General features: G+C 39.3%; 1 protein-coding gene across 4 annotated transcripts in view; it reads left to right on the forward strand.

Moving 5' to 3' along the window:
• The window catches only part of ARHGAP22 (Rho GTPase activating protein 22), a 414,522-nt gene that overhangs the window by 95,556 nt on the left and 293,736 nt on the right, over positions 1-25,230 (forward strand). For all 4 annotated transcript variants that reach the window (XM_072627640.1, XM_072627649.1, XM_072627648.1 and 1 more), the window contains exon 2: positions 12,268-12,467. In XM_072627640.1, coding sequence (XP_072483741.1) covers positions 12,268-12,467 — 200 coding nt within the window. The remainder of the gene's footprint in view (positions 1-12,267; positions 12,468-25,230) is intronic.

A 25,230-nucleotide genomic window follows, 5' to 3' on the forward strand; every position in this document is an offset into this window, starting at 1 on the left:
AGTCATATGTATCCTATCTTCTTCCTCATGGAATTGTTGTGACATTCAAATAAAATAAAGTTCAGGAAAACATTCATTCATTCAACAAACATCTATCAAGTACCTACTATGCTCTAGGAATAACGCTAAGGTAAGGCATCATTAGGTTTTGAAGTGCTTTTTGTGTTGAATGGAAAAGTCTATATTTTATCCTAGAGATTAGGGAACACTGGCAGTTCTTAACCTGAGACTGACATGATAAGTCCTGTGTTTAGGGGCATAAATATGGCAGTTGAGTGGAGGGTAGCTTAGAGAGGGAGGAAAGTTAATTAGCAGGTGATTGCAATAGTCAAAGCACTTTTATAACCATATAATTAAAAGGCAATGTGAGGATGGTGTCTGTATCTGTGATTTCCCTGATGCAGGGAATTCCTTTGAGTGGACTCCCTCTAACAACGCAGGTCAGCAACTGTGCTATAACTTTTAGTCTTAGATGATTTTCCAGGGCACCAGAGGCAAAATGTGATTCTAGATCTTCCTGATTCCAGATGCCAACTTTATCCAATTTACCGTATTGCTTCTCTGTGGTTACTCTATGACTGATTCTGCATATTTGATATTATTATTCAAATTACCTAATAACACGTTGATATATGAATCCCCTCCTAATAACCCCAGGCCCTTTCCTTGCAGAACCCATCTCTCTGCTGTCCCCAACATTCGAATCTCTTTATCTGGCTGATTGAAGATCTGGTTTTCCAGGCATATCTCTCTGCTTAATTTCTCTCTAAGAAACCAAAGCCTCTTGCTTCCCTAAATGGAAACAAGGACATAAATCAACATTATGTCTATAAACCCTCATGGCACCCTGACCTCTCTTGTCACAAGGAATTGAGAGTTGCCGTAGAAACAATATGAGACTACACCGATCTATGCAATGAGTGCTGGATCCTGGACAAGCTCTCAGAGGATATAGATAGATAGATAGATAAATAGATAGACAAACAGACAGACACAGAGAGATAGACAGATAGAAAGATAGATAAATAGAAAGATAAAGATATAGATATATGCATGTTCTATGCGTTTTATATATGTATAATACACATTTGCATATATGTATTACACATGCAAACACAAGTGTATATGCATATGTATGTTTATGTGTGTATGCATATCCATCCATACACACATATGTATAGTATGTATGCATGTTTGTATACATATGTGTATATGTCTTTATCCTTCCCAAATGTCTTGCTATTCCTTCTTTTGGGGTTTGAATTCTCCTTTGAGGTCAGAAATTTAACATCTTGCTTCTTTGTTTACATCTTGCTCTTATGGCCATCCCTAAGAAGGCCCAGAGCCCTAAGACATCCCTTTGGGTTCAGAAATATCTTTTCCCACTTTGTGTTCTTCTCCAATATTTTTATCCAGGATAAATCAAGTCAAAAGGAATGTTAAGGGAAATGATGGTAACTGCAAATTATATGGGACTTTAAACTTTGTAAATTCCTTTACAAAAGCATGCCAACCTTCTCTATTAAAGAGTCAGTGAATACATCTTCTTCCCTACTGACTCTCCAAATCACTGCCTAGTCACCGGGAAAGACAAGAGTAGAAGGTTTGCACGAATGACAATCTTAAGGCTGGGGCATTTCTCTGTACCCCACAAGGGCTTGGCCCCCTTTCTACTTCTCTCTTTCTGCTCTACTTTTAGCATCACTAAGGAGGATTATTCCATTTTAGGTCATGGATTAGTAGTCTCACATCCTTTTGGATCCATTGGGAAGCAAGGTCTTCCTTTACCTTCCTCCAGGTAGCCTGGGATGGTAAGATCCACACTTCTCAAGAGGAGCCAAGCCCACCATAAAACTTGTACAACAGCTGAGAGAAAACCTCATTTGGTTCCCTTTGGACTAGAGATATATCAAGATCCCAGAGGAGTTGTGAGGGAATCCCTATAAGAAATCATTTCTCAGCTCTGCCACTCCCACCTGGCCTCTGCTCTGCCTTCAGTGTAGGTCAAACAGCTTCGCTGAGGGTCAGTCCAAATCAAAAATAAAAAGCTGCATGAGCACCTTGAGTCTGAGAAAGAGACATTTCCTGGATGCAAAACATTCACCCTTTTACTGAGTTGAAAGGGGCCCTGTATGTGACAGGCCCCTGTATGTGACAGGTAGCCATCCTGCTTCTCACCGTAATTAACTTTAGCTCCAGATGCCTCTGTGTCCCACTGCCAGGAGCTACATGGGAGAATCATCTTGGGGCAGAATTGCTTGGCCTTATGTACATGACTATTGCCTTGATTAATAATCACAGCTAACATTTATATAGCACTTGGATGTTTGTACAGCACTTTGCATTTGCTCATTTTATCCTATAACCCTTTTAGGCAGGTGCTGTTATTGTCCCCATTTTACAAGCAAGAAAACTGAGGCTCCCAAAAGTTAATGACTTGACCACAGTCACACAGATGTTACATGTCTGAGGCAGGACTTAAACTCAAGTGTTTCAGACCCCAAGTCTAGTAGTACTTTATCCACTAACATTTTTGTCTTATCTTGTTGGGAATTAGGACTTCATGCTACCTCCTACAGTCTCTTCTCTATCTCTCGTCATTGTACCTTACCTTCACCCCGACTCAGCATTCCTTTATGGCATTTTTTTCCCTTCTCTTTAGAATGTAAGTTCCTTGAGGGCAAGAACTGTCTTGTTTGTGCATTTTTGTTTCCTCAGCACTCAGCATAGTGCCTGACACATAGTAAACACTCAATAAATGGTTCATCTATTAATCTGTCCATCCATCCATCTGCTCACCCATCCTATCTATCCATTCATCAACCATTCATCCATCATCCATCTATTTATCCATCTGTCTATCCATTTATCCATTCATCTATCTGCTTATTATCTATCTTATCTATCCATCCACTTATCTATCATCTATCCATTATCTATCTACCTATTATCTATCTTATCTATCATCTATCCATTCATTTAACCATTCAGCCAACCATCCATCATCCACCCATCTATCCATTCATCTATCTATTATCTATCTATATAATCTATCATATCTATCCATCCATGTAACCATTCATCTATCCATCATTCATCTATTTATCCATTATCTATCCACTTCTTATTCGTCTGTCTACCTATTTTCTATCTTATCTATCTCCATCTATTTATTGATCTATTGTTCTATCCATCTCTCTGTCTATCTATCTATCTATACATCTATCATCTGTCTATCTCAGTGGGTCAAAAACAGTTCAGGAGTGGAAGTGTGGGGATTATAATGTGGAAAATTTACTTATCAGTGATGGCATTCAGGACCAGCAAGGATTGTACCCAGGTGCTGCATGACCTGGCAGAGGATTTGGAACTTAAGGACCTAGGTTCTCTGCTTTCTACTACTTTTTTCTCTGTGACCTTGGGCATTTGTGCTTTCTGAACTTCAAAATCCTCATATATGGGGCAAAGTCAAGATGGAGGAATAAAAGCAGTGATTTGCTTTAGCTGTCTCCCACACCTCTCCAAATACCTGTAAAAAATGACTCTAAACAAATTCTAGAGCTACAGAACCCACAAAATGAAAGAGTGAAACAAATCTCCAGCCCAAGAAAACCTGGAAGGTCGACAGGAAGGGTATATCAAATCATGCCATGCCAGCACAGACAGAGCTGGAGCAGGCCTCAAGGAACTGAATCACTGGCAGCTTTGTCAGTTTACAGACTTCTGAACCCACAAATGCCAAAGACAGCATAAAAGGTCTGTGGGAAAACTCTGTGAGACCTAGGTGAAAGAGGAGCACCATCCAGCTAGGATCCAGTCCCAGTCCCAGGGTGGAGAACGTGGTGGAAACAGTAGCATCAGCACCAATAGCTCCTGCTTCTGGAGCTCTGGACCCACAGACAGTGGGGGAATCAAGAGGCTGATAAAAAACACCTGAAACCTGAGACAATACACCCATATCCACCCCCATTGGAAGCAGAGTCCTACCTTGACAATGAGTTAAAAAAATCAAATATTTGCCTGGGAAGATGAGTAAGGAGCATAAAAAAAACTCAGACTATAGAATCTTACTTTGGTGACAAAGAAGATTAAAACATAACCAGAAGAAGACAACAAAGTCAAAGCTCCTTCATTAAAAGCCTCCAAGAAAAATATGAATTGGTCACAGACCATGAAAGAGCTCAAAAAGGATTTTGAAAATCAAATAATAGAAGCAGAGCAAAAACTGGGAAGAGAAATGAGAGAGATGCAAGAAAAATCATAAAAAACAAGTCAACTGCTTCCTAAATGAGACCCAAAAAAATACTGAAGAAAATAACACTTCAAAAAATAGACTAACCTAAACAGCAAAAGAGGTCCAAAAAGCCAATGAGAAGAATGCCTTAAAAAGCAGAATCGGCCAAATGGAAAAGCAGGTCCAAAAGCTTGCTGGAGAAAATAATTCCTTTAAAATTAGAATGGAGTAAATGGAAACTAATGACTTTTTGAGAAATCAAGAAATTATAAAACAGAATCAAAAGAATGAAAAAAATAGAATACTGTGAAATATCAAAATCCTCATATATGAGATGAGAGGTTTGGAAAAGATGTTCTTCTAAAGTTCCTTAAATTCCCAAATCCTTGACCACATGGCAATGAGACATAAGGATGGTAGGCTTCAGTGAAAAAGAAATGTACTTCTGTGGATGTCAGTATCCTGAGGCAAAGTCCCATTGCTCTAGAAAAGTGTACTCTCCTCTCCTGAAGTCATTCATGCTAAGCCTCAGGCTCTTTTTGCTTTTATCAAAAAATCATCATCAAAGTATCAACTTTCAAACTTTAGGATATAGATGAAGGTTGATGTGAGTCCTTTGTTTAAATATTTACAAAAGTGAAATAATTGATTAAGAGGATGTGCTTAGGACAGGAAAAATGTTTATTAATAAATAATAACAGTGACAGTAGTTTTCCTTTCTTTCGTTCTTTCATGGAGCTCATTTCTTTCATAAGTAATGCCCATTTGATCCATTTTGTAAATGTTAAATCAATTTGGAAGATATGATGAGCACTTACTCTCTTCCCACTCTAAAATGCTATGGTTCTGTGGTTCTGCTCCAGGAACTCTTTTGAGATAGTCAATTTCCCTCTCAGACACAATGGAAACAGACAGCTGCCCTGTGCAAGTGGATGGCATTGCCCCTCACACTCCTAAGAAGCCAGATCAGTGCTCTCAAGGGCCACTTATTGTTATCATACTGCTGTTTGCATTTGTTGCAAGTGTACAGGCCAGAGAACATCCCTATTCCCTTGCTTAAAGGCATCCTCTAATTGAGGATAGGATGTCACTGTACCTCCAGTGCCCTGACTTCCTCCTCACCCCATCCAGATCAATGGGCTTTGGAACCTCTTAAAATATTACCAAGTTTGGGTGATCTGCTCGTGGAGTTATTGAGAAATCTCAAGAGCACATTGAGTTCTCTCCCCTTTAAAGTGTGAGGAAAACCTTTTAATCATTTCTGGGCACTGGACACTAATATGCCGAGTACTCTGTTAGGTGGTACAGGAGCATACACACTGGAAAAGTTAACTATCTAGATGGACGCAGGGGAGAATTAAGCCCAGGAGACAAGAAAAGGATAGTTAAACACAGGACATGTTTTGAAAAGTCTGTTGGAGATCAGAGAAAGGAGGGAGGGAGGACCAAGTATATAAAGAGGCAATGTGCTGAAATGGAAAGAGCAGATCATGAGTCAGGGGACCTGAGCTTGAATTCCCTCTTCTACTATTTATGACTTAGTTAAAATCTTACCTTACTGATTAGATTTTACTTTTCCTGCATAGTAAGTCCCAAGAGACATTACATGCTCATTCACTCAAATAACAAATATTTTAAAAAGTCTACTATACTAAGAGCACTATGCAAGGCTCTGAAAGGTAGGGTAAGAAATAGATCATTACAAGCTTTAGACAGATTCTTTGAAGCTAGATTCCTAGATTCCTGTGATACCTTTGATTCCCTGTTCCTGTAGACTCTGTTTTGAGAACTTCAATATGCTCCTGCCAACTTAATTAAAATCTTTCCTCAGGCACTTACTAGCTGTGAGACCCTGGCCAAGTCACCACCTAGGTGCCTCAATTTCCTCATTTGTGAAATAAGGATAATAATAGCACCTACCTCCCAGTATTGTGAGGATCAAAAAGATAACCTATATTAAAGTGCTTTGTGTTACTTAAAAGCACTATGAAAATGCTATTTATGGTGATAATAGAATTATACATATAACTTATGCATATATATTATATACATACATGTATAGATAGATGACAGATAAATTGATAATAGATGATAGGCAGATAAAAAGATAGATAGATAGATAGATAGATAGATAGATAGATAGATAGATAGATAGATAGATAGATAGATAGATAGATGGATGGATGGATGGATGGATGGATGGATGGATGGATGGATGGACGGATATAATTATTGGACATTTTACCTCTCTGAGACTTCTCTTCTGTTAATTTAATGTGTAGGCTAGAAGCCCTCTGAGGCTCATTCCTATTCAAAATCTATGGAGTTAACATCAATCATCAGACAATCTGCCATTCTGGGAGAAGGCTTATTCAAAGTTACAGAATCTTAGTGTTGGAAAGGACTTTGGAGCTTGAAACAAATAACTGTGAAGCAATTAATAGCTGAGTGCATGGTTCTAGAAATCATAAGAGGGGAAAATGTGTTTTTGCAATATAACACTTGGCAGGATTCTTCGCAATCTGTTTTTTTAAAAATATTCTTCAGCTATTGAGATGGTTTGATATAATTTTCTGTTTTATAAATGAGGAAACTGAGCCCCAGAGAGGTTAACTAAGGCAATAAAGCTTGGGAATTGACTGAATCAGTATTCCAGCACAAGTCCAGCCTTCTAAACTGTAGGGTTTCAATATCTGAAGCAGGCCTTGGTTGTTCAATTAAATCAACAGTTTAACTGCCTGACTCGATTAAAGTACATGACAGCAACTAGGATAGAAGAGTTGTCTGCTCTCATTTTTCTAGAATCTAGACCCAGAATCCCTAACCAGCTTGTTGACTGATGAACCCCTAGCCTCCCCCTACTCCTATCTTTTGGCCTTTGAAGACAGTGACTCCAGTGAAGCTCTTGTTAAAATTCTAGCAGCTGTGCAGGAGACCCAGGCCTAGGCCCATCCATAATTCACACTGTACCCCAAACCCTTCACCTCACATAGACTTCTGGCTAGATTTTCTCTTCTACACTCCTGAATACATTTTCTGTGACTAGCCCTCCTCCCCACAATTTTCTCCATCTGTATCAATCAATCAACATAGTTTATTCAGCAGTTATTCTATGCCCCAAGCACTATGCTAGGCTTGGAAAAATGAAAAAAAGTACAATATGCAAGGAGTTTAGAATTTGAATCAATAGAATTTAAATATGTCTTCCTGGTTCCAAGGCCAGCCTTCCATCTACCTGCCATTGCCTTATCATGGTGATTATTATGATAATTTGCCCATCTTTCCTTTTCTTGCTATCTGATGACTTAGCCTTACTATGGGCAGCTAGGGGAAGCAGTGGTTAGGATGCTGGGCCTGCAGACAGAAAGACCTACTGCCCTAATTCCTCCTCAGAAACTGGCTGCGTGACCCTGGGCAAGTCACTAAACCTTGTTTGGCCTCAGTTTCCTCGACTATAATATAGAGATACTAACAGTACCTACCTCCCAGGGTTGTTGTGAGACTCACATGACATAGTGAAAATCACTATTTACAAAGTCCTTAGCATACTGCCTGATATATAATAAATGCTTGTTTCCTCCCTTCCTATAGGAATTGTTGCGATAACCTCTATAACTATAATACCTTTGCCTCCCCTCAGGTTAGATTTTATTTTTCTGGCATAGTAAGCCCCAAGAGGCATTATGTGGTCACTCAGTCAAATAACAAGTATTGAAATGCCTACTATGCACCAAGCACTCTGCTAGGCACTGAGAAGCAGCGTAAGAAACAGATCATTCCTGGCTTCGGAGAGAATCTTTGAAGCAGGTGGACTAGATTCTTGTGATACCAGGTCACAGGGCAGCTTCCAGGGAGAATTAGCCCCCACTGCTCCTTCTCCCTGTTCCTTAAAGGTGATACAAAAAGCCACCTCCATTAGATGTCCATAGGCCTCCATAAAGACAGCCCCCAAAGCAGGGTGGCCAGGATGACGCAAGGAGGAAACAGCTGCAGAAAGCAACTTGAGGGATTGTCTCCTTGTTCCTCTTGACTCTCCTTTGGTGACCTCAATGCACTCCCCACCAAGGCAACAGAAATACAGGTGGAATGAGTCAGCTGCTCTCCTGACCCATGAGATGCAGCTCTGGAGGGAGAGAGGATTTCAACATTTCAACAAGCATGAAGGTTGTTTGGATTGGATGGATTGTGGCAGGCACCAGTCCATGTGCCAAAGGTGTGTGACTTTCATGGACACAGGAGGAAGGGCTAACACAGAAATAAGAACTGCCCTGAGTCCCATTCCTCAAAGCTCAAATTGTGGAACATTGAAAGGAAGTCAACCAGGATGTGTCTTGATCAACTGCTGATCAGGATTAAATATTTTAGGGCCCAAATGAGCTGATATGTGCTTTGATGGGCTGCCAGACACAAAGGAAAGGCCTTTCAGAATGCCATTCATTAATATAGTGCACCCCCATCCTACTCAAGAGATGAATTTATCTCCTGAGCGCATTTCTTCCCTCTCTCTTAGAGGTACTGAGACTTGCATTTCACCCTAGGCTTGTAAAACAAACATATTTGAGGAATCCAGCGAAAGTACATTGAAAAGTGCAAAGTTTTGCACATAATTGGGGAAAAAATAAAATATTTTTAAAGTACAAAGCATCACATAAATATGATAAGCTCAGTTTGAATTAGATTTGGGCCAGGGGCAGGAAGGAATAAAATATCAATAGAGAGTCAGGAGTCCATGGAAAAATATTGCAACCTTAAAGGCATTGGAATCTAGAAAAAGTTGCCATGATGTGTCAGGAAGGAGTAATGCCTGAGTTAATAAGGAGAGGCTTCTATACAAGGTGGCAGTGTAGCACAGTGGCTAGCACCTGGATTTGGAGTCAGGCTCTGAGCTGCAATGAAATCTCTGTTCTTTCATGACAGTTCATTTTTGTATAATAGTCCCTCTGAGGTTTGGACAGCACATTTATGTGAATTATCTCAACTGGATCCTCACAACAGTCCCGTGGGTTTAGAAGTTATTATTATTCCTATTTTATTGTTGTTGTCATTCAGTCATCTCAGTTGTGTCCAATTCTTCATGACCCCATTTGGGGCTTTCTTGGCAAAGAGACTGGAGTGGTTTCAAACCAGTGAAGAACTCAGAATGTACAGCACTTAGCACTTTTTAGTGAAGCATACAACAGAGAAAATGCCGAATAGATGCTGATTAATTGATTGATTGGTCTTTCTCCTGGAAATAACATTTTCAGTGCTCTCCCCGTGGTTCTACTTTCCAGACTGAAACACCCCCTCTCTGGCCACCACTCCTCTATATGCAGTGTTTGCTCCATTAGAGAGTAAACTCCTTAGGGCAGGTACTGTCTAGCTCTTGTATTTGTACCCCCAACCTTTATCACAGTGACCAGGGCATAAAAAGCACTTAACAAATGTTTTTTTTTTTTTATTCACTCATTTGCTCATTCATTTAAAGAATATTAAGATCGGGGCAGCTATGTGATGCAGTGGATAGAGCACCAGTGCAGGAGTCAGGAGGAGCTGAATTCAAATATCACCTCAGACACTTGACACTCACTAGCTGTGTGATCTTGAACAAGTCACTTAACCCCAATTGCCTCATCCTGGGTCATCTCCAATCATCCTGATGAATATCTGGTCACTGGATTTAGATGGCTCTGGAGGAGAGGTGAGGCTAGTGACCTGCACAGCCCTCCCTCATTCAAAACAAAGTCAAGTACAAGTCATGTCATTATTTCTCTCATGACACGGTCTTCTTTGGCAATGAAGGACAAACACACATTAAGATCAAGGAAGTCAGGAGCCCAAAATGAATTTGGTTTGAGTGGGAGAACAGGAGAATTTGGTTCAGAAGAGGATGATGACCAAAAAGGAAACACATATTTGAGGAATTGTGAAATAATGAACTAGAAAGCACATTGAAAATGTGCACCAGATCAAACTAGGGTTGGGGTATAAGGAACTGTGGGGGAGGGAGGGGAGACAGGGCATGGAAAAGGACCTTGAAGTAAGGGAGATGGTCAGAGATACTAAGGCCCATGGACTGCTTAAGAACTGTCTAAAGCTAAACAAGCTGGTCTCTTGTATCTATCCAAGGTACTTGTATTTGCCTTAGCAGTAAATAGTTTAAGCCCATATAATCCTCACTGCTTGTATTGTAAAGTAGTTTCTGTTTAGCTCAGAAAAAAACAGACCTAAGAGTGAATTGCTGTTGTAAGTACTTGGTATAGTGTAGATGGGGGCCACAGGACATAAACAGAGAAGGAAATGAAGGAAAAGGAAGGAGAACCATTATGTTCCCAAGGTCATAGTCTCAAGAAAAGACCTAGGTGAAGACAGGGAACTCATAAGTAGACAAATGTACTACTATCATGAAAGTTATTTCCATGCAGAAAAAAAAAATCTATCTACATAGTAGTTTTGGGGTCATCTTAAAAATCCACTTAGTGGTTAACAGGACCAACAATGACCTGGCTGACGTGATGGATGTGCAATTTTAAGATGAAAAGGTCTAATTCCACTGACATGGTTGTTTCGGTTGCCAAGTATAAATGTGGCCTTAATTGGAGAACAGAAATGAAAGGTCAGTATTCAAAAATGTAAGGCCCAGCAATGCTGCTTGTAGGCTCCAAACCTAGGGGAGAATTCATACACATCAGGACACAAAGAGAAGTCAGCACTATAGCAGGTTCCACTATGTTGGTTAAAAGGAAGACAGTGGAAGGGAATGTGGTTTTAACATGTTTAGAAGGCACAAATTTGCTCTGTTTTACGCCTAATCATTTACTTCCAGAATCATTCTAGAGGTCTATCATCCCTTTTTGGCACCTCTCTACTACCTGCCACCACCCATCCTCCATGGGATTCTAATTAACCACTCCTGCTTCCATTTTGCCATCCTGCTGGGGCCATCTAAAGTACTGAGCCATGCTTCTTCTTTCTATCCTGAATCAAAATTTACCTGTCCTGTGTCTCACAGGGATTCTTAATTTGTGTGTCCATGTGTGCTTGTGCGTGTGTGTGTGTGTGTGTGTGTGTGTGTGTGTGTGATGGACTCCTTGGACCATCAGATGAAACCTATGGAAGATTTCTCAGAATAATGTCTTAATTCCATAAAATAAAAGACATAAGATGACAAAGGAAAGTAATTATGTTGAAATATTGTTATGAAAGTATTTTTAAAGAGAACAAGCTCATGGATAACAGGTTAAAAAGTCTTTAGACTTACAAATGCCTTCCTTGCTATTCTTTCATAAATTAATTCAATCTAAAGCATTAATAATTTGATATGCTACCCCAAGGGGGCTATTTGCATTTTAAAACATACCACTGTGGACAATAATGATATAACCTATAAGGATGAATTTTTAGTTGTGTGAGTTTTCAGGAACTGTAGGCAATTAGTGAAGGCTCTTTTTACTTCATCCTCCACTCATGCCTGATGCTAACTCTGAAAGTGATTAAACACTCATTTTCCAACACATATGTCATGACATCTTCATGAAAATATGAGTTTCCTTACTTTTTCCCAACAATTTTGGACCATGGAGTCAAGGAGGGAAGTCACATAATCATGATCTGGCCTCTCAAGCAATGTGTTGGTAACTTAATTCAGTACTATACTTCAAATGATTCAAGATTTCATGCCTATTGGGTGCCTGCTCTCTGATGCAGATTAAATGACTCCCTTGACTAAAGAGAGGGTAGGTTTCCATGGCCAAAATATATAATAAGTCATCACTGGTTGATTACCTCTGGTAATGAGTCTCATTGATCTTAGATGCATTGGTCCTCAGATGACAAACATAACATAGTCTTTCCATTGCTAAGATTAGGCTGAAATGTCATTCTTGTTCAATAGCCTGTGCTCCATTGGTCTAGCGTTCATATAACTACACCCCATGCCAAGACCCTAAGTAGAGGATTAACATGGGTCGCTCTATGAGGATAGACTTGATAAAGTATGTATGACCTGAATGGAGCAGATCCTTAGAAATTACAAACATGTTCTTGTTTTCCAGCCCGGTCAAAAAGTCTAGTGATGGGAGAGCAAAGTGGACCTCCTGCCAGGCCAGCCTCCCCCAACCTGTCAGACCGGGCACTGAAGTCTGGTTGGCTAAAGAAACAGAGAAATATCATGAAGAACTGGCAACAACGCTGGTTTGTGTTACGTGGAGACCAGCTGTTTTATTACAAAGATGAGGAAGAAACCAAACCACAGGTAAGAATGTTAACCTAAGGAAGAAGGCAGAGCATCTGGGTTGTGGAGACAGGAAGAGAGCAATTGTAGCCAATAAGCTTCCTATCTAGGGCAAGGGGGAAGGAAAAAAAAGAAATTTACATGATAACTTTATTATATACTTAAAAGCACTAGACAATTGTACATAATAGATTTGTAGTTTCATGTGCAATCATTTTTTTCATTATACTATGTTATGGAAATGCTTCTTTTATTCCATACATTAAAATTTTTTAAAGATAAAAAAGAAATTAAAATGTCTTCATATTATTATAAAAACAGATTTGTTCTCACAGATTTCTTGAAAGGTTCTTAGGGACTCCCAAGGGTCCTCTGACCAGACTTTGAAATCATTGCCCCAGAGAAAGGAGGTCCCAGATAACTACTCCTAGAAGCATCTGCATGTTTTGGAGATTCATGCTTACTTCCATGTCAGCAAGGGCTGCACCTCAGTAATTTTCTTCTTTCTAGTAATACCTAAAGATCAGTTTATAGACTGGGAATCAACCAATTGCCCTCACTTTTCATTATGCTTTTTCACATAATGCAAGTAGTTAGCTCATATGACATATCACTAATGCCAACTGGGGGTTACAACAGCACAAATGCTCTCATTTCTAACCATTACTATAAATGCCAAATTCAAATTTGTCCTGGATATACATTTCACTTAAATATTGTCCATGCTGCCTTCTTTAGAGGACTGGAGTTGCAGTGTGATTTTTGTTGAAAGAGTCCTATTCTTAAATTCAGTAGACCTGGGTCAAAATTCTAGTGTATGATTGTAGGCGAGACACCTTCTCAAAGTGTCAGATTTCCTCATTTCTAAAATAGGGGTGCTCAGATATTTTTAAAAAAACCCTTCTACTGCATTAATTATTGTCTCTGAACCCTACCAGAGTCAGTCAAAACATTGTAACCTTCTCTGGACTTGGAGTCCATGATCTGAGTTCTAGTTCCAGATCACCCACTCACCACATGTGACCTTGGGCAAGGCTCTTCTGCTCTCTATGCCCAGTTTTTGCATTTGTAAATTAAAGGTGTGGAACCATACGACCTTTCAGGCACTTCCTTTCCTAAATCTATAATCTAATATTTTTATGATCTCCTTTAGGATCTCCACAAATGAGTTCTAGGAATTCAGAGTAAAGGAAAAACCATGGTGAAAATGGAAGAAAACTAATCTAGGGCTTTGATGGTTTGGCTTTGCTCATTCCAGGTCTGTCACGACCTTAGCACTATGACCTTGATGATGTCTTTTAATGCTTCTAAGTTTTGCCTTGCTTTTCTCATCTATAAAATGGGCATAAGAGCTCTGCTCCTGTCGATCTTATCAGAGATGAAGAGGAGTGATCAGATAATATGGGTTATCTGAATATGCTTTGTAAAGTTCCGTTTAAAAGTAAGGTAGTATCATTAGGATGAATTTATTGTCTTGTTCTAGATGGATGTTCTGTCAGACAATGGACTCAGTCTGAGCCAAGTGACCTTGTACAGTAATTTTTCTTCTAGAAATATCATGATTTCCCCTTCCTGGCAAAGCAACACTGTTATTGCTGGATCACTAAACAGTGTCAGGATTTGAGGGCTGCCATTTGTCAAATTAATCCCATTACTTTATGATATGTACTCTCTGTCCTGAAGCTTTGCTGGTGGAAAACAAACCTAATTTCTACATAATTGCACATAATTACTTGTAATGGACTAATTCTAGATGTCTGGTTCCTGGAAAAATTTACAGTGATTGCTGTTCACAATAACTAAAAATATCCATGTGGTTGGAATCTTCCCATCAGAAGGCCTATGTTAGCAGTTATAATTGTCAGAAGGAAGTAGGTCTGGTAGTTCTGCTAGCTGCTTGAAAAGCATGATAAATGAGAGCAATAACTCTGCCTATAGACTAGACTTCATCTCCAAAGCCCTTTTGATGTTGGCTTTGTCATCTCCCCAATGAGGAGGGTCAGGCAGATGACAAGGGCCATTATAGCGAACTTTATTTCTGAGACTGGAGATCTGAAATATGGAAAGGACAAGTAACTTGCATGCCATTACCTGGCAAGATGGAGGAAGGACTTTATAAAAGGAATATTTAATTGACTGTCCCTATAGCTCTTTCCATGAGGCCAGATTTCATGACTGTCTTCAGGTAAAATTTAAATATTTAAAAATTTAAATTAAATATTGAATAAAGGAAGAACTGTGCTTATTTTTTTTTTCTGCTCTGGGAATTTAGAGCACCTGCATAAAAACGTCTTTAGTTTTTGAACAACCATAAGATCTTGCCACCTAAACAAATACTAGCTAATCAGTCAATTAATGAGCATTTATTAATTGACTACAATGTGCCAGTTGAGCTATTATTTTTGCCATTAGCCTGACCTACTGTTTAATTTATTCTTTCATAGTAATGTATTCCATCTTCCTTAGTGCATTAATGTCAGTCATTCATTTGTTATTTCATCTTCTCAATATATACTTATTAAATACCTACTGTGTGCCAGGGACTAGGGACACAGTGGTAAAAATAATTCATGAAGTTTGCCTTCTCATAGCATTGCAATATAGAAATGATTCCATTAGAAAAATACCAGCGTTAAAAATAGAGATTTCTGTCTAATGAAGCTAATTCTACCTTTTGCTGGAAGGCTTATAGGAACAATAAATGTGTCCTGTTGTACCTGACCAAGCCTTAAGATAAAGCCAAGGGAAGCTGGCATTCTCAGTGCCAGCTTTGATGAGTTAAGAATAGACATGGTTTCAGATGTAAGACAAGGTTCCCAGATCCAAGCCAGGAATTAGTCAGGGAGACCAATAGTGAGAAGTGTTGTCTGGATTAGAAAACAGTAAGTCAAGTAAGCAAATAGTATCTGCGGTCAAGTGGATAGAGGCATTGTTAAAAATGCAGATAGTGAGTTCTAAAACACAAGGGAGTAAGCCAGTGCAAGAGAAGATCATGTCAGAGACTAGAGCAGAGGTCCATGAACTTATAAAAAAATGTTGATAACTGTATGTCAGTATAAATGGTTCCCTTTAAAATCTCATGTAGCTTACTTTATGCATTTGAAAACTTTATTTTGAGAAAGGGTCCATAGACTTTACCAGACTGTTAAAAGGGTCCATCCTCCCACCACACACACACATACACACACACACACACACACACACACACACACACACACACACAGTCAAGAACTCCTGATGTAGAGTTAAGCAGCCAAAGAGGCAATTTGGGGTGCTTGGTGACTGAAGAGTGCTATTGTCTTTAGTATGATAAGAGAAAGGGCATGCTGGAGCTGGCTGAAACTGGTAGGAAGAGCCAATTATTAAATTTTCAGTGTGAGTATTTTTATACCTCAGAAATCAGCAAATGTTACAAACTGTGACTTGATGTATTGATTTGTTGATTTTCTTGTTAATAAAGCAAATTAAATTTGAATGTGAGTTATATGTACAGTTTTCTTCTGGAAAGGTGGTTGTTAAACTTTTAGCACCATACCATTGGAGAGGGAACTCTTTTAAGCTTGGCCTGACTCTTTCTGTAGGCATCATCTTACCAAAGTACCTTTCCTTGTCCGCATGTAAAGTACATGATTATCTTGGAAAACTTGGCATAGGGAGTGAAATTTAAAGCAATGTTCCCATTTTACTCTGCCTGCATCAGTTTACATCTGGAATAGTGTGTCCTGTTCCAGATGCCAAGTATTAAAAAGCATCATTGACAAAAGAAAACTCATCCAAAGGACTAAAAACAATATAGTCAAGTAGAGCCTCGAAACTATATTATAATGAAGAACACTTGAAGGAACTAGGACTCAGCCTAGAGAAGAAAAGTCAGAGAAACTTAACTGATGTCACCAACTACTTACGTGACTGACTTGTAGAAGAATCTTCTTGGGGCTCCAGCACTCAGAGCTAGAAGCAATATCGGGAGTTCTAGTGGGCAGATTTTAGCTCAATATAAGGAAGAACTTTCTAACAATTGCATCTTGGATATGTTGTGGGTTATTATGGAAAGTGAGTGTTAATGATCCAAAATGTGGCCACTGACCAATATCCTAACCTTTTTTTCTTATTCTTTTAACCTCATTTGTCATGATTGGCCCAGGAAAATGAGGCCAAAGAGGTGTGGAAAGGGAGATGAATGGAAAGGGAGAAATTCCTGGGATAGTGTGATCTCATCAAATGGAAGCAACAGAGCATCTAGATCTCAGTTACCTCCAGGAAAATGTGTTTCCTGTTGGCTCAAGCTATTTTCTCCTCCTCTTCAAACCATGAAAACCTCTGTTAGTCTTTAGATTTTGGAACATGAAAGAGAAGTAGAAGGAATTCCACAGTGGAACGAAAGCCACCCACCTTAAGAATTCATTAAGAATGAAGCCTCAGCGACTGTCAGTGAGAGGAAAAGCACAGCTGGAAGTCAGGAGGTACGTGAGAGGATCCCCAAAAATGGGTGTCTGGAAGGAAATTCTGATCCAGCACTTGGAAGAATGTGCACAACCATCCAAAATGGAGACAGCTGGTAGAAGCCCAGGGTAGAGAACTGGCAATGATCAATTACATTGACCTATAAGGGAGAGAATGAAAAGTTACTTTCTTTTGAAAGCTGAAGTTTTGATTAAGGTGACTGATGGGAGCTGAAATTGTTTTTCAATGGGCTAAGTTTTTTTGACTGAGGCATCATGTATATGTATGTATAAGTAGATACATGCATGTATATATGAATGGATGCATACACACACATGTGTTGTTCATATAGGTTATAGTTAACCCAAAGGAGCTAATGAGATTACCAATAGAGAGTTTATAGAGGGAGAAGAGGGCCCGGGGACAGACTTTGGGGTAATCCATAATTAATGGACATGATATGAACACCTGTGGTCATGAACTAGCCAGAAATGAACTCAGTACATCATGACTCCTAGGCTACCACTCAATCCATGCTATCAAACCTGAAGCATGAATGCCTTCTCCATCATTCCTGTGAGATAATGGGACAACCTTTACATGAACACGTCTAGATATGAGGAGGCCATAGCCTCACCATCAGTTCATAGGATGATGAGATCATATACTTAGAGCTAGAAGAGACTTTAAAGTGCATCTAACCTCAAATTCCCCTTTACAGGTGAGAACCTGGAGCCAAGAGAAGTTAAGTGACTTGACCAAGGTCATACTCACCAAACCATGTTGTAACTTGTTTAATAATTCTAATCATTAGGAAAAAAAAGTCAAGTTTTTGATAAACCCAAGATCCCAGCCAATAGAATAAAAATTCACTGTTCAACAAAAATTGCTAGGAAGACTAGAAACCTGTCTAGCAGAAACTATATCTAACCTAGTATCTCACAGGAGATGCCAAGAAAAGCTCCAAATGGGTAAATAATTTTGATGTAAAAGTGACATAATAAAAATTAGAGGATCAAGGAAGAAATTACCTCTCAGATCTAAGATTAGGGAAAAGTCCATGACTAAATAAGGAATACAAAGGATTGTGAAGGGTAAAATACACAATTTTGATTGCATAAAATTACAATTTAAAAAAGAAAACAAAACCAATGAAGTTAAAATTAAAAGAGAAGCAGGTAACAAGGGAAAATATTTTCTGTGAATATCTCTAATAAGAGTCTAATTTCTAAGATAAATAAGGAACTGATTGAAATTTATAAAAATGGGAGCCACTCTCCAACTGATAAATGATCAAAGGATATGAACAGGTAACTTTCTAAGGAAGTAATCTAAGTTATCTATAGCCATATTTATAAAAAAAATGCACCAAATCACTCATAATTATAGAAATGTTAATGCTAACAACTATAATTATTGTTGTCATCACTATTGTCCTCTGCTTCAACATCTCCAGTGAAGGAGCGACCATCACCTCTCAATGCAGCCCATTCCACTTTGGGATGCCTCTAATTGTTATATGAGTTTCTCCCAAACATTGAGCCAATTTGCAAATTCTTTGCAAATTCTACTAAATTCTCCTGGCTCTGCCCTCTGAAGTCAAATAGAATAAGTGTAATCCTTCTTTCAGATCAATCTGCACCCAAGGCAGCTAAGTGGTATGGTGAATAGAGTGCCAAGCCTGGAGACAAGAAAACTGAGTTCAAATCCAGCCTCAGACACTTAATAGCTTTGTGATTCTGGGCAAGTCACTTAATCCTATTGACCTCAGCTTCCTTATCTGTAAAATGAGCTGGAGAAGGAAATGGCAAACCACTCTATTATCTTTGCCAAGAAAACCTCAAACGGGGTCACAAAGAGTTGGACTTAACTAAAGAGGGCTGAACAAAATCAAGCCCCCATCGCTCAGACACCAGTGATAGGATATCTGGATATATCTTCCAGGGATATATATGAGTTTGTAGGGAAGTAAAGACAGTGTGGGATGCTGGATAGAAAGCTGGTCTCTGACACATATTGGTTTTATGACTCTAGGCAAGTCACTTATTTCCCCAGAATATTGTAAGTATCAAATAAGAAAAAATAAATACAATGCTTGGTCAACTTTAAAGAGCTATATAAATGTGGGCTATTAATTAACCTTTCAGTACTCTCAGAATATAGGTGTTAGAGAAGGCGCTGACTTACATTGGTAGAGTGCTCTCCCAAGGATAGTCCTTAAACCAAAGAAATTCCAAGTTGTACCACAATCCTAATCCTAGATTAAATGACCCCCAAGATCCCTTCCGATGCGAGGTCTATGATTGTAATCAACTGAGCAACATTTATTAAGCACATACTTTGTTAGCTCCTGGGTATAGATAGACAGAGAGGAAATAGTTCCTGTGTAAGGGCAAAATGGAGCAGACTGTCTTTAGCTGCAGGGCCAGAGTGGTTTTTAGAAGTTTAAACAAATCAAGAGAGGAAAAGGGTGTGTGTGTGTGTGTGTGTGTGTGTGTGTGTGTGTGTGTGTGTAGTTGGTGGTACAGCGGAGAGTTCCAGGGATTGCTCATGGAAATATGGGTTGTTTGAGCAACATGGAACCCCATTAAGGAATTCCAACTGCAGTGCTTGGCAGGTGAGCTGCTTCAGCATTGGGTGGTGGCTGGGAGTTGTTCCTATGACCTTTGTGGGAACATGGGTTGTTGTTGTTCATACTTCGTTTTCACAGAGGACCAGTGACATCATGAGGGTGATGTCTTGACTTGCTCTCAAGTGACACAAAGCTGTGCAAAATCATCAGATGCCTCACTCCTCCAGTGTCAAAACAAAAGTCAAGATGACTGGTGATGGTCCAGAAACGGATTGTAATCATATGGGCCTAAATCAAACATTTGGGGCCATGAGAGCCTTGGAACTCTGACCAGCAACTTCCCAATAGCAGATCATTTCTCCTTAATGTACTTGCCTTTAGTTTTCTTATTTTCCTGAAGCCCAGGCACTCAGGTGTTATCCACCTCCATCCACATCCCCTGCTTCCTGCAGCAAAATCCTGTATATTTCCCATGAGCACTCATTTGTCAGCAGCATATCCCTTCCTGGAGAGAGCACGTGGCTAATTACCTCCCTTGCTGCTGTAAGCTATCCTGACACAGCATGATTCTGCCTCTCAAATTCATATTCAGAATTAATTTTTTAAAATAGCACTAGATGAAGAGGGTTGAATATTTGAACTGTGTATGCCCTTGCTGCCTCTAGACGACTCAGCAAATGTTGAAGTAAAGAAAGACAAAACCTCCGCAGCAGACTGAAATCATTCTGGAATTAATTGGGTTCTGTGGTGACATAGAAGTTAGAGTGCTGGACTTGGAATAATGAAGATATGAATTCAAATCCTGCCCCAGATATTTACTAGCTGAGTAACCCTGGGCAAGTCACTTGATCTTGCTCCGCTTCTGTTTCTCTGTTTGCAAAATAAAGATAATAATAACACCTATCTCACTTCAAGTTCTTTTAAATACCAATAAAACAACAAAACAACCTAAATATCAATTTAAAAATCAATAAAATAACCTGGGGTTGTTTTAAATATCAAATAAGTTAACCTATGTGTAAGGCTTTGCAGCTATAAAACTATATGTTCTAGTATCTAGTTGGTTTATCATTCTCATTATTATTACACATTTTCCCCTTCTAGTTGGATTTTATTTTGAACTATAAAAAGTGAAGACAGTGTACCCTCAGGGACCTGTAGTAAGGAATGGAGACATTTTGTTTGTTTGTTAATGTAATTGTTTTGTAAAAGTTTGGCATAATGCTATGGCAGGTAAAATGGCATTTTAACACAATTTCACCAAGGCATGTAAAATTACATCATAATAAAACTCATAGGAACCTCCCAATTATTTGATTGTAAAACAGGATTTTGTTCTAATATACAAGTTGCTAGTGTAAGAGAGTGAGGTATGGGTCCCCAACTCCCAATTCCTTACACTATAAATTATATCCCCAGACTATGAGACCTAGAGATAAAGCAGAGCTTCCAATCCAGACACTCCAGAATGACTGATTGTTATTCATTGTCAACGTCTGTCCTCTTTTCAGTAAATCTTATCCTTGACTTTCCTGAAAAGCTTTAATACAGTTGACTACACTCATCCTCCTTAATAACTTTCTTCCTGCAACTTTTCTTTCCTGAATTTCCCTCTTACCTCTCTACCAATCCTTCATTGGTTCTCCCAGTACAACAGTACATGAATGTACCTCAAGGTTTTGTCTTCAGCCCTCTTTTCTTTCTCTCACTTGGCAATCTTGTCCATCCTCCTGGTTTCAGTTATCATCTCTATGAAGATGATTCACAATTATTTTTCTCTTCCTAGTGAATTCCTCTGTAGGATTTTAGCCATGCAATCTCACCTATTCTTCCTCTGAACACTGGAAATTTGCTCTCCCAAATTCTATGTGCATGTCATACTATACCTGATTTTCTACTCTTCTCTATCGCTAATTCTAATGTGGAGTGATCACTTCCTCCCAAAGTGCCTATATTTTCTATTCCAACCACCAATTTCTTCTGTGTTAGTAAGAATCAGATTCAAAATATAAGCTTTCTGTGCTTCCTTCACTTTTATCATTATGATCATGAAGCAAGTCCACTTATCATCTAAGCAGCTGCAACATGTATCTAGATATTTGGAATTCCTAATCACCACACTAGCATGACTCCCTGGCCTTGTTTGTCATTCCCCTCCCCATCCTGAACTCATAATTTTACTTCTGTCCAAATTATCTGTAGCAAATTCCCAGAACACCATCACTGTGGATCTCAACCTAAACTCTCTCCACCCTCCTCCTCTGCCCTCTAAATCCAGTTCCTGGATTTTCTCACACATAATTAGATTTTTTATTAGTATCATTCTCTGCCTTCACTCCTTTTATTTATTCTGTTTTGTTTAAATAAGGGTAGACCTTTCTATAGCAATGTTCTAGTCATGAAATTCATCCTACCAAGTCTCAGTGATACTCAAGGAGACCAAATTTGTTTTCTTACTTTAGAATCAATCAATGACGATGACAGCATACATTTATATTTTATAAATTTTGTGAAGTACATCTTATTTGATCCTTCCAACAACCCTGCAAGGTAGGCACGATCGTTACTCCCATTTTAGTCATGATTATTAACCTCATCTCTGGGTATATTGGGTATTCAGGGAGGACTACCACCTCTGGTGTGAGTGCTTGTCAAGACTTATTTCAGAGCTGCTCATTCACCTTTGGTGACCCACCAGTCATTCGACTCTCATCTGTTGCTCCAAGAAGCTGTAGCATCCATAGTGGTTGTAGCCCAGTAAGCCATCTCAGTAGATGGGCTAAACCAGGATGAGGATAACTGACAAGTCTCAAACCTGCTGATGAGTTAGGGGGATGTCTATCCCAAGCATGTGAAGACTTCCCATGGAAGAATGGCTGGATAAGAACAATTTTATTCCAATGTCATGAAGGCAGCTGATGCAGGCACTATGAGTACTAGAGCTTGGTCAGGCACCAAAGATGCCATGGTCACCACTGCATCCTGGACCATCACCAGTCATCCTGACTTTTGTCTCTTGCTACTGGATTTCAATGACTCTGGAAGAGAGAGGCTGACAACTCTCACTATAGCAGCAAGCACCTTGTCATGCACAGGAGGGCCTGCTGCACAGGTCCTTAGAGCTGTTTTTGTAAAAGGAAAGCAACTTTTGAGGGATCATCAATCTCCTTTAATTACATTTACCAACAGAGAAAATACAAGCAAAGAAATAAAGACCAACAGACAGGGCTTCTAACTGTCTGACCATAAGCAATGCATACGTCACAGATCAACAGACAGATTCCTTTGTGACCCAGTGCCTCATTAGCAATTAACAAAAGGTATGGGCCTTGTTGCAAAACAAGCCTCTCCTAATCAAGCTGGCCTATTAATGGGCAGGGAAGATTTTTACATTACACTCACAAATCCAATTCACACACAAGTCAACTGAGGTAATAGTATCATCCATAACAAGAAAGAAAACAGTCCTTTTCAGAGTTAAGCAATTTTGAAGCTAAAAGAAACTTTTGATTCCATCTAGTCTAATTCCCTCATTTTACAGATACATAGACAGTTCCGCAGAGGGGACTCCTCCAAGACCACACCCCTAGCTAGTGGCAGAAGATGGAAAGCAGAAACAATTTTGATTTTTGGATATTTATTGATTGGTTAGTAATCAATAATCTTGATTATCAATATGTAATTCAGAGTCAATTTCCTTTTGCCATATTATTCCTCTGTGAGCAAAAATTTTTTGGTGGTTCTCTATCACCTACAAAGTAAAGTTCAAACTTTTCTGAATGGTATTCAAGACCTTTCTCTATCTAATGTCCCCCAACCTTTCCAATCTGATTTCATATTACTCCCCTCCAAATTCTTTATATTTGGGCCCAAATGCCCCCCACAGTCCAATGTTTCCCTACCCTATGCATCTACTCATGACTGCCATTCCCCATGTCTAGAATACTGTCCCTCCTGTTCCTTGCCTTCTCTGTTTGCATCATCCAATTCAAATGCCACCTCTTAACAAGAAGCCTGCTCAGGTCTTCTCATCTCTGTTTGATGATTTTTTTTTCCCTTCATACCTCCCAAAGCACCTCAGAACTCAATTACAATATATAGCATTCCCCAGTCATCATTCCTTTTCTACCTTTCCTTCCCTTCCTTCTCCTATTTCCATCTGGAATATTTCTTCTAGAAATTAAAATAGGATGGCTTAGATCTATTATTCCACTGATATTGGGAACTCTTGATGAGAAAAAAAAACATCTACCAATTCTCTGCATTTTATGGTCTTAGAGAGTTGATTAGCATGCTGAGAGGTTGGGACTTGCTCAGAGTTACATAGCTAAGTATGTATTGGAAGTGGGAATTGAAACAGGTCTTCCTGGATCCAAATCCACTATTGTACGCTAAGATATGTATTAATATTATATGTGTTACATTGTATCATGTATGTGTTTATAACATACAGTATATATACTATATATTACTTACATATTACAATATAGGCATATCTATTACTTATATTACAGAACACAATATCCTTCTTCTTGGTGTTCTATGTGTGTGTGTTCGTCCTTTGTTGCCGAAGAAGATCATGCCATCAGAGAAATAATGACATGACTTGCACTTGACTGTGTTTTGAGTGAGGGAGGGCTGTGCAGGTCACCAGCCTCACTTCTCCTCCAGAGCCATCTGAATCCAGTGACCAGATATTCATCAAGATGACTGGAGATGACCCAGGATGAGGCAATTGGGGTTAAGTGACTTGTCCAAGGTCACACAGCTAGTGGATGACAAGTGTCTGAGGTGATATTTGAACTCAGATCCTCCTGACTCCTGCCCTGGTGCTCTATCCACTGTACCACCTAGCTGCCCCTTTGGTGTTCTATAGGCCAAGGGTGAATGCTGGGAGTACTGATCTACCACAACCCTATGGCAACTATTACTGCTTCTATCTTTGACATCAGTCCTTCATGGCTGGGGCATGACAGTAGAATCCTTACCTTTAATTAAGGTCCTCGAATTTCTTCTATTCTATCTTTACCTCCCTGCTACATCTTCACCTCAACTCTTTTATTTTTTGGAGGCAATCAGGGTTAAATGACTTGAACATGCCCACATAGATAGTAAGGATCTGAAGTTGGATTTCAACTCAGGTCCTCCTGACTCCAGGGCCAGTGCTCTATCCACTGCACCATCTAGCTACCCCCACCTCAACTCGTAATAAGTTTTCAGCCTGCATTTGAACTTCTTGTTCATGAGGGAAGTCAGTTCCTTTTGATGATGAATTTTGTCCCACATTAAATCTCCTAAAGCAATATGGTGTAATAGAATGTTATCATTTTTCCCCTAAAGGTCTGTCTTACCATGTTACTTCCTTACTAATTAAACTAATAATTCCTTATTGCCTCTACAACCAAGTATAAACTACCCCATTTGCCATTTAAAGTCTTTTACAAACTGGTCCCAGCCTACTTTTCCAGCTGTATTATATATTGCTCCCCTTTCTATACTCTACATTCCAGCCAAATTTGTCTTCACTCACAATACTCCATCTCCCATCTCTGTACCTTTGAACTAGCTGTTTTCTCTTCCTGGAATGCTGTCCCTATTTACCACCATTCACTTCTTAGGATCATTTGTTTCCTTCAGAACTCAGCTCAAGCATTATCTTCTACTAGTCTTTCCTATATAGTTCCCCCACCCTGTTTCCAGTGCCTGCCCTCCCTCAAAATTACTTTGTTTATACTTACATGTGTACACTGATTATATACATGCTGATTG

Source organism: Notamacropus eugenii, chromosome 1 (genome assembly GCF_028372415.1).
Source record: "Notamacropus eugenii isolate mMacEug1 chromosome 1, mMacEug1.pri_v2, whole genome shotgun sequence".
NCBI lineage: Eukaryota > Metazoa > Chordata > Mammalia > Diprotodontia > Macropodidae > Notamacropus > Notamacropus eugenii.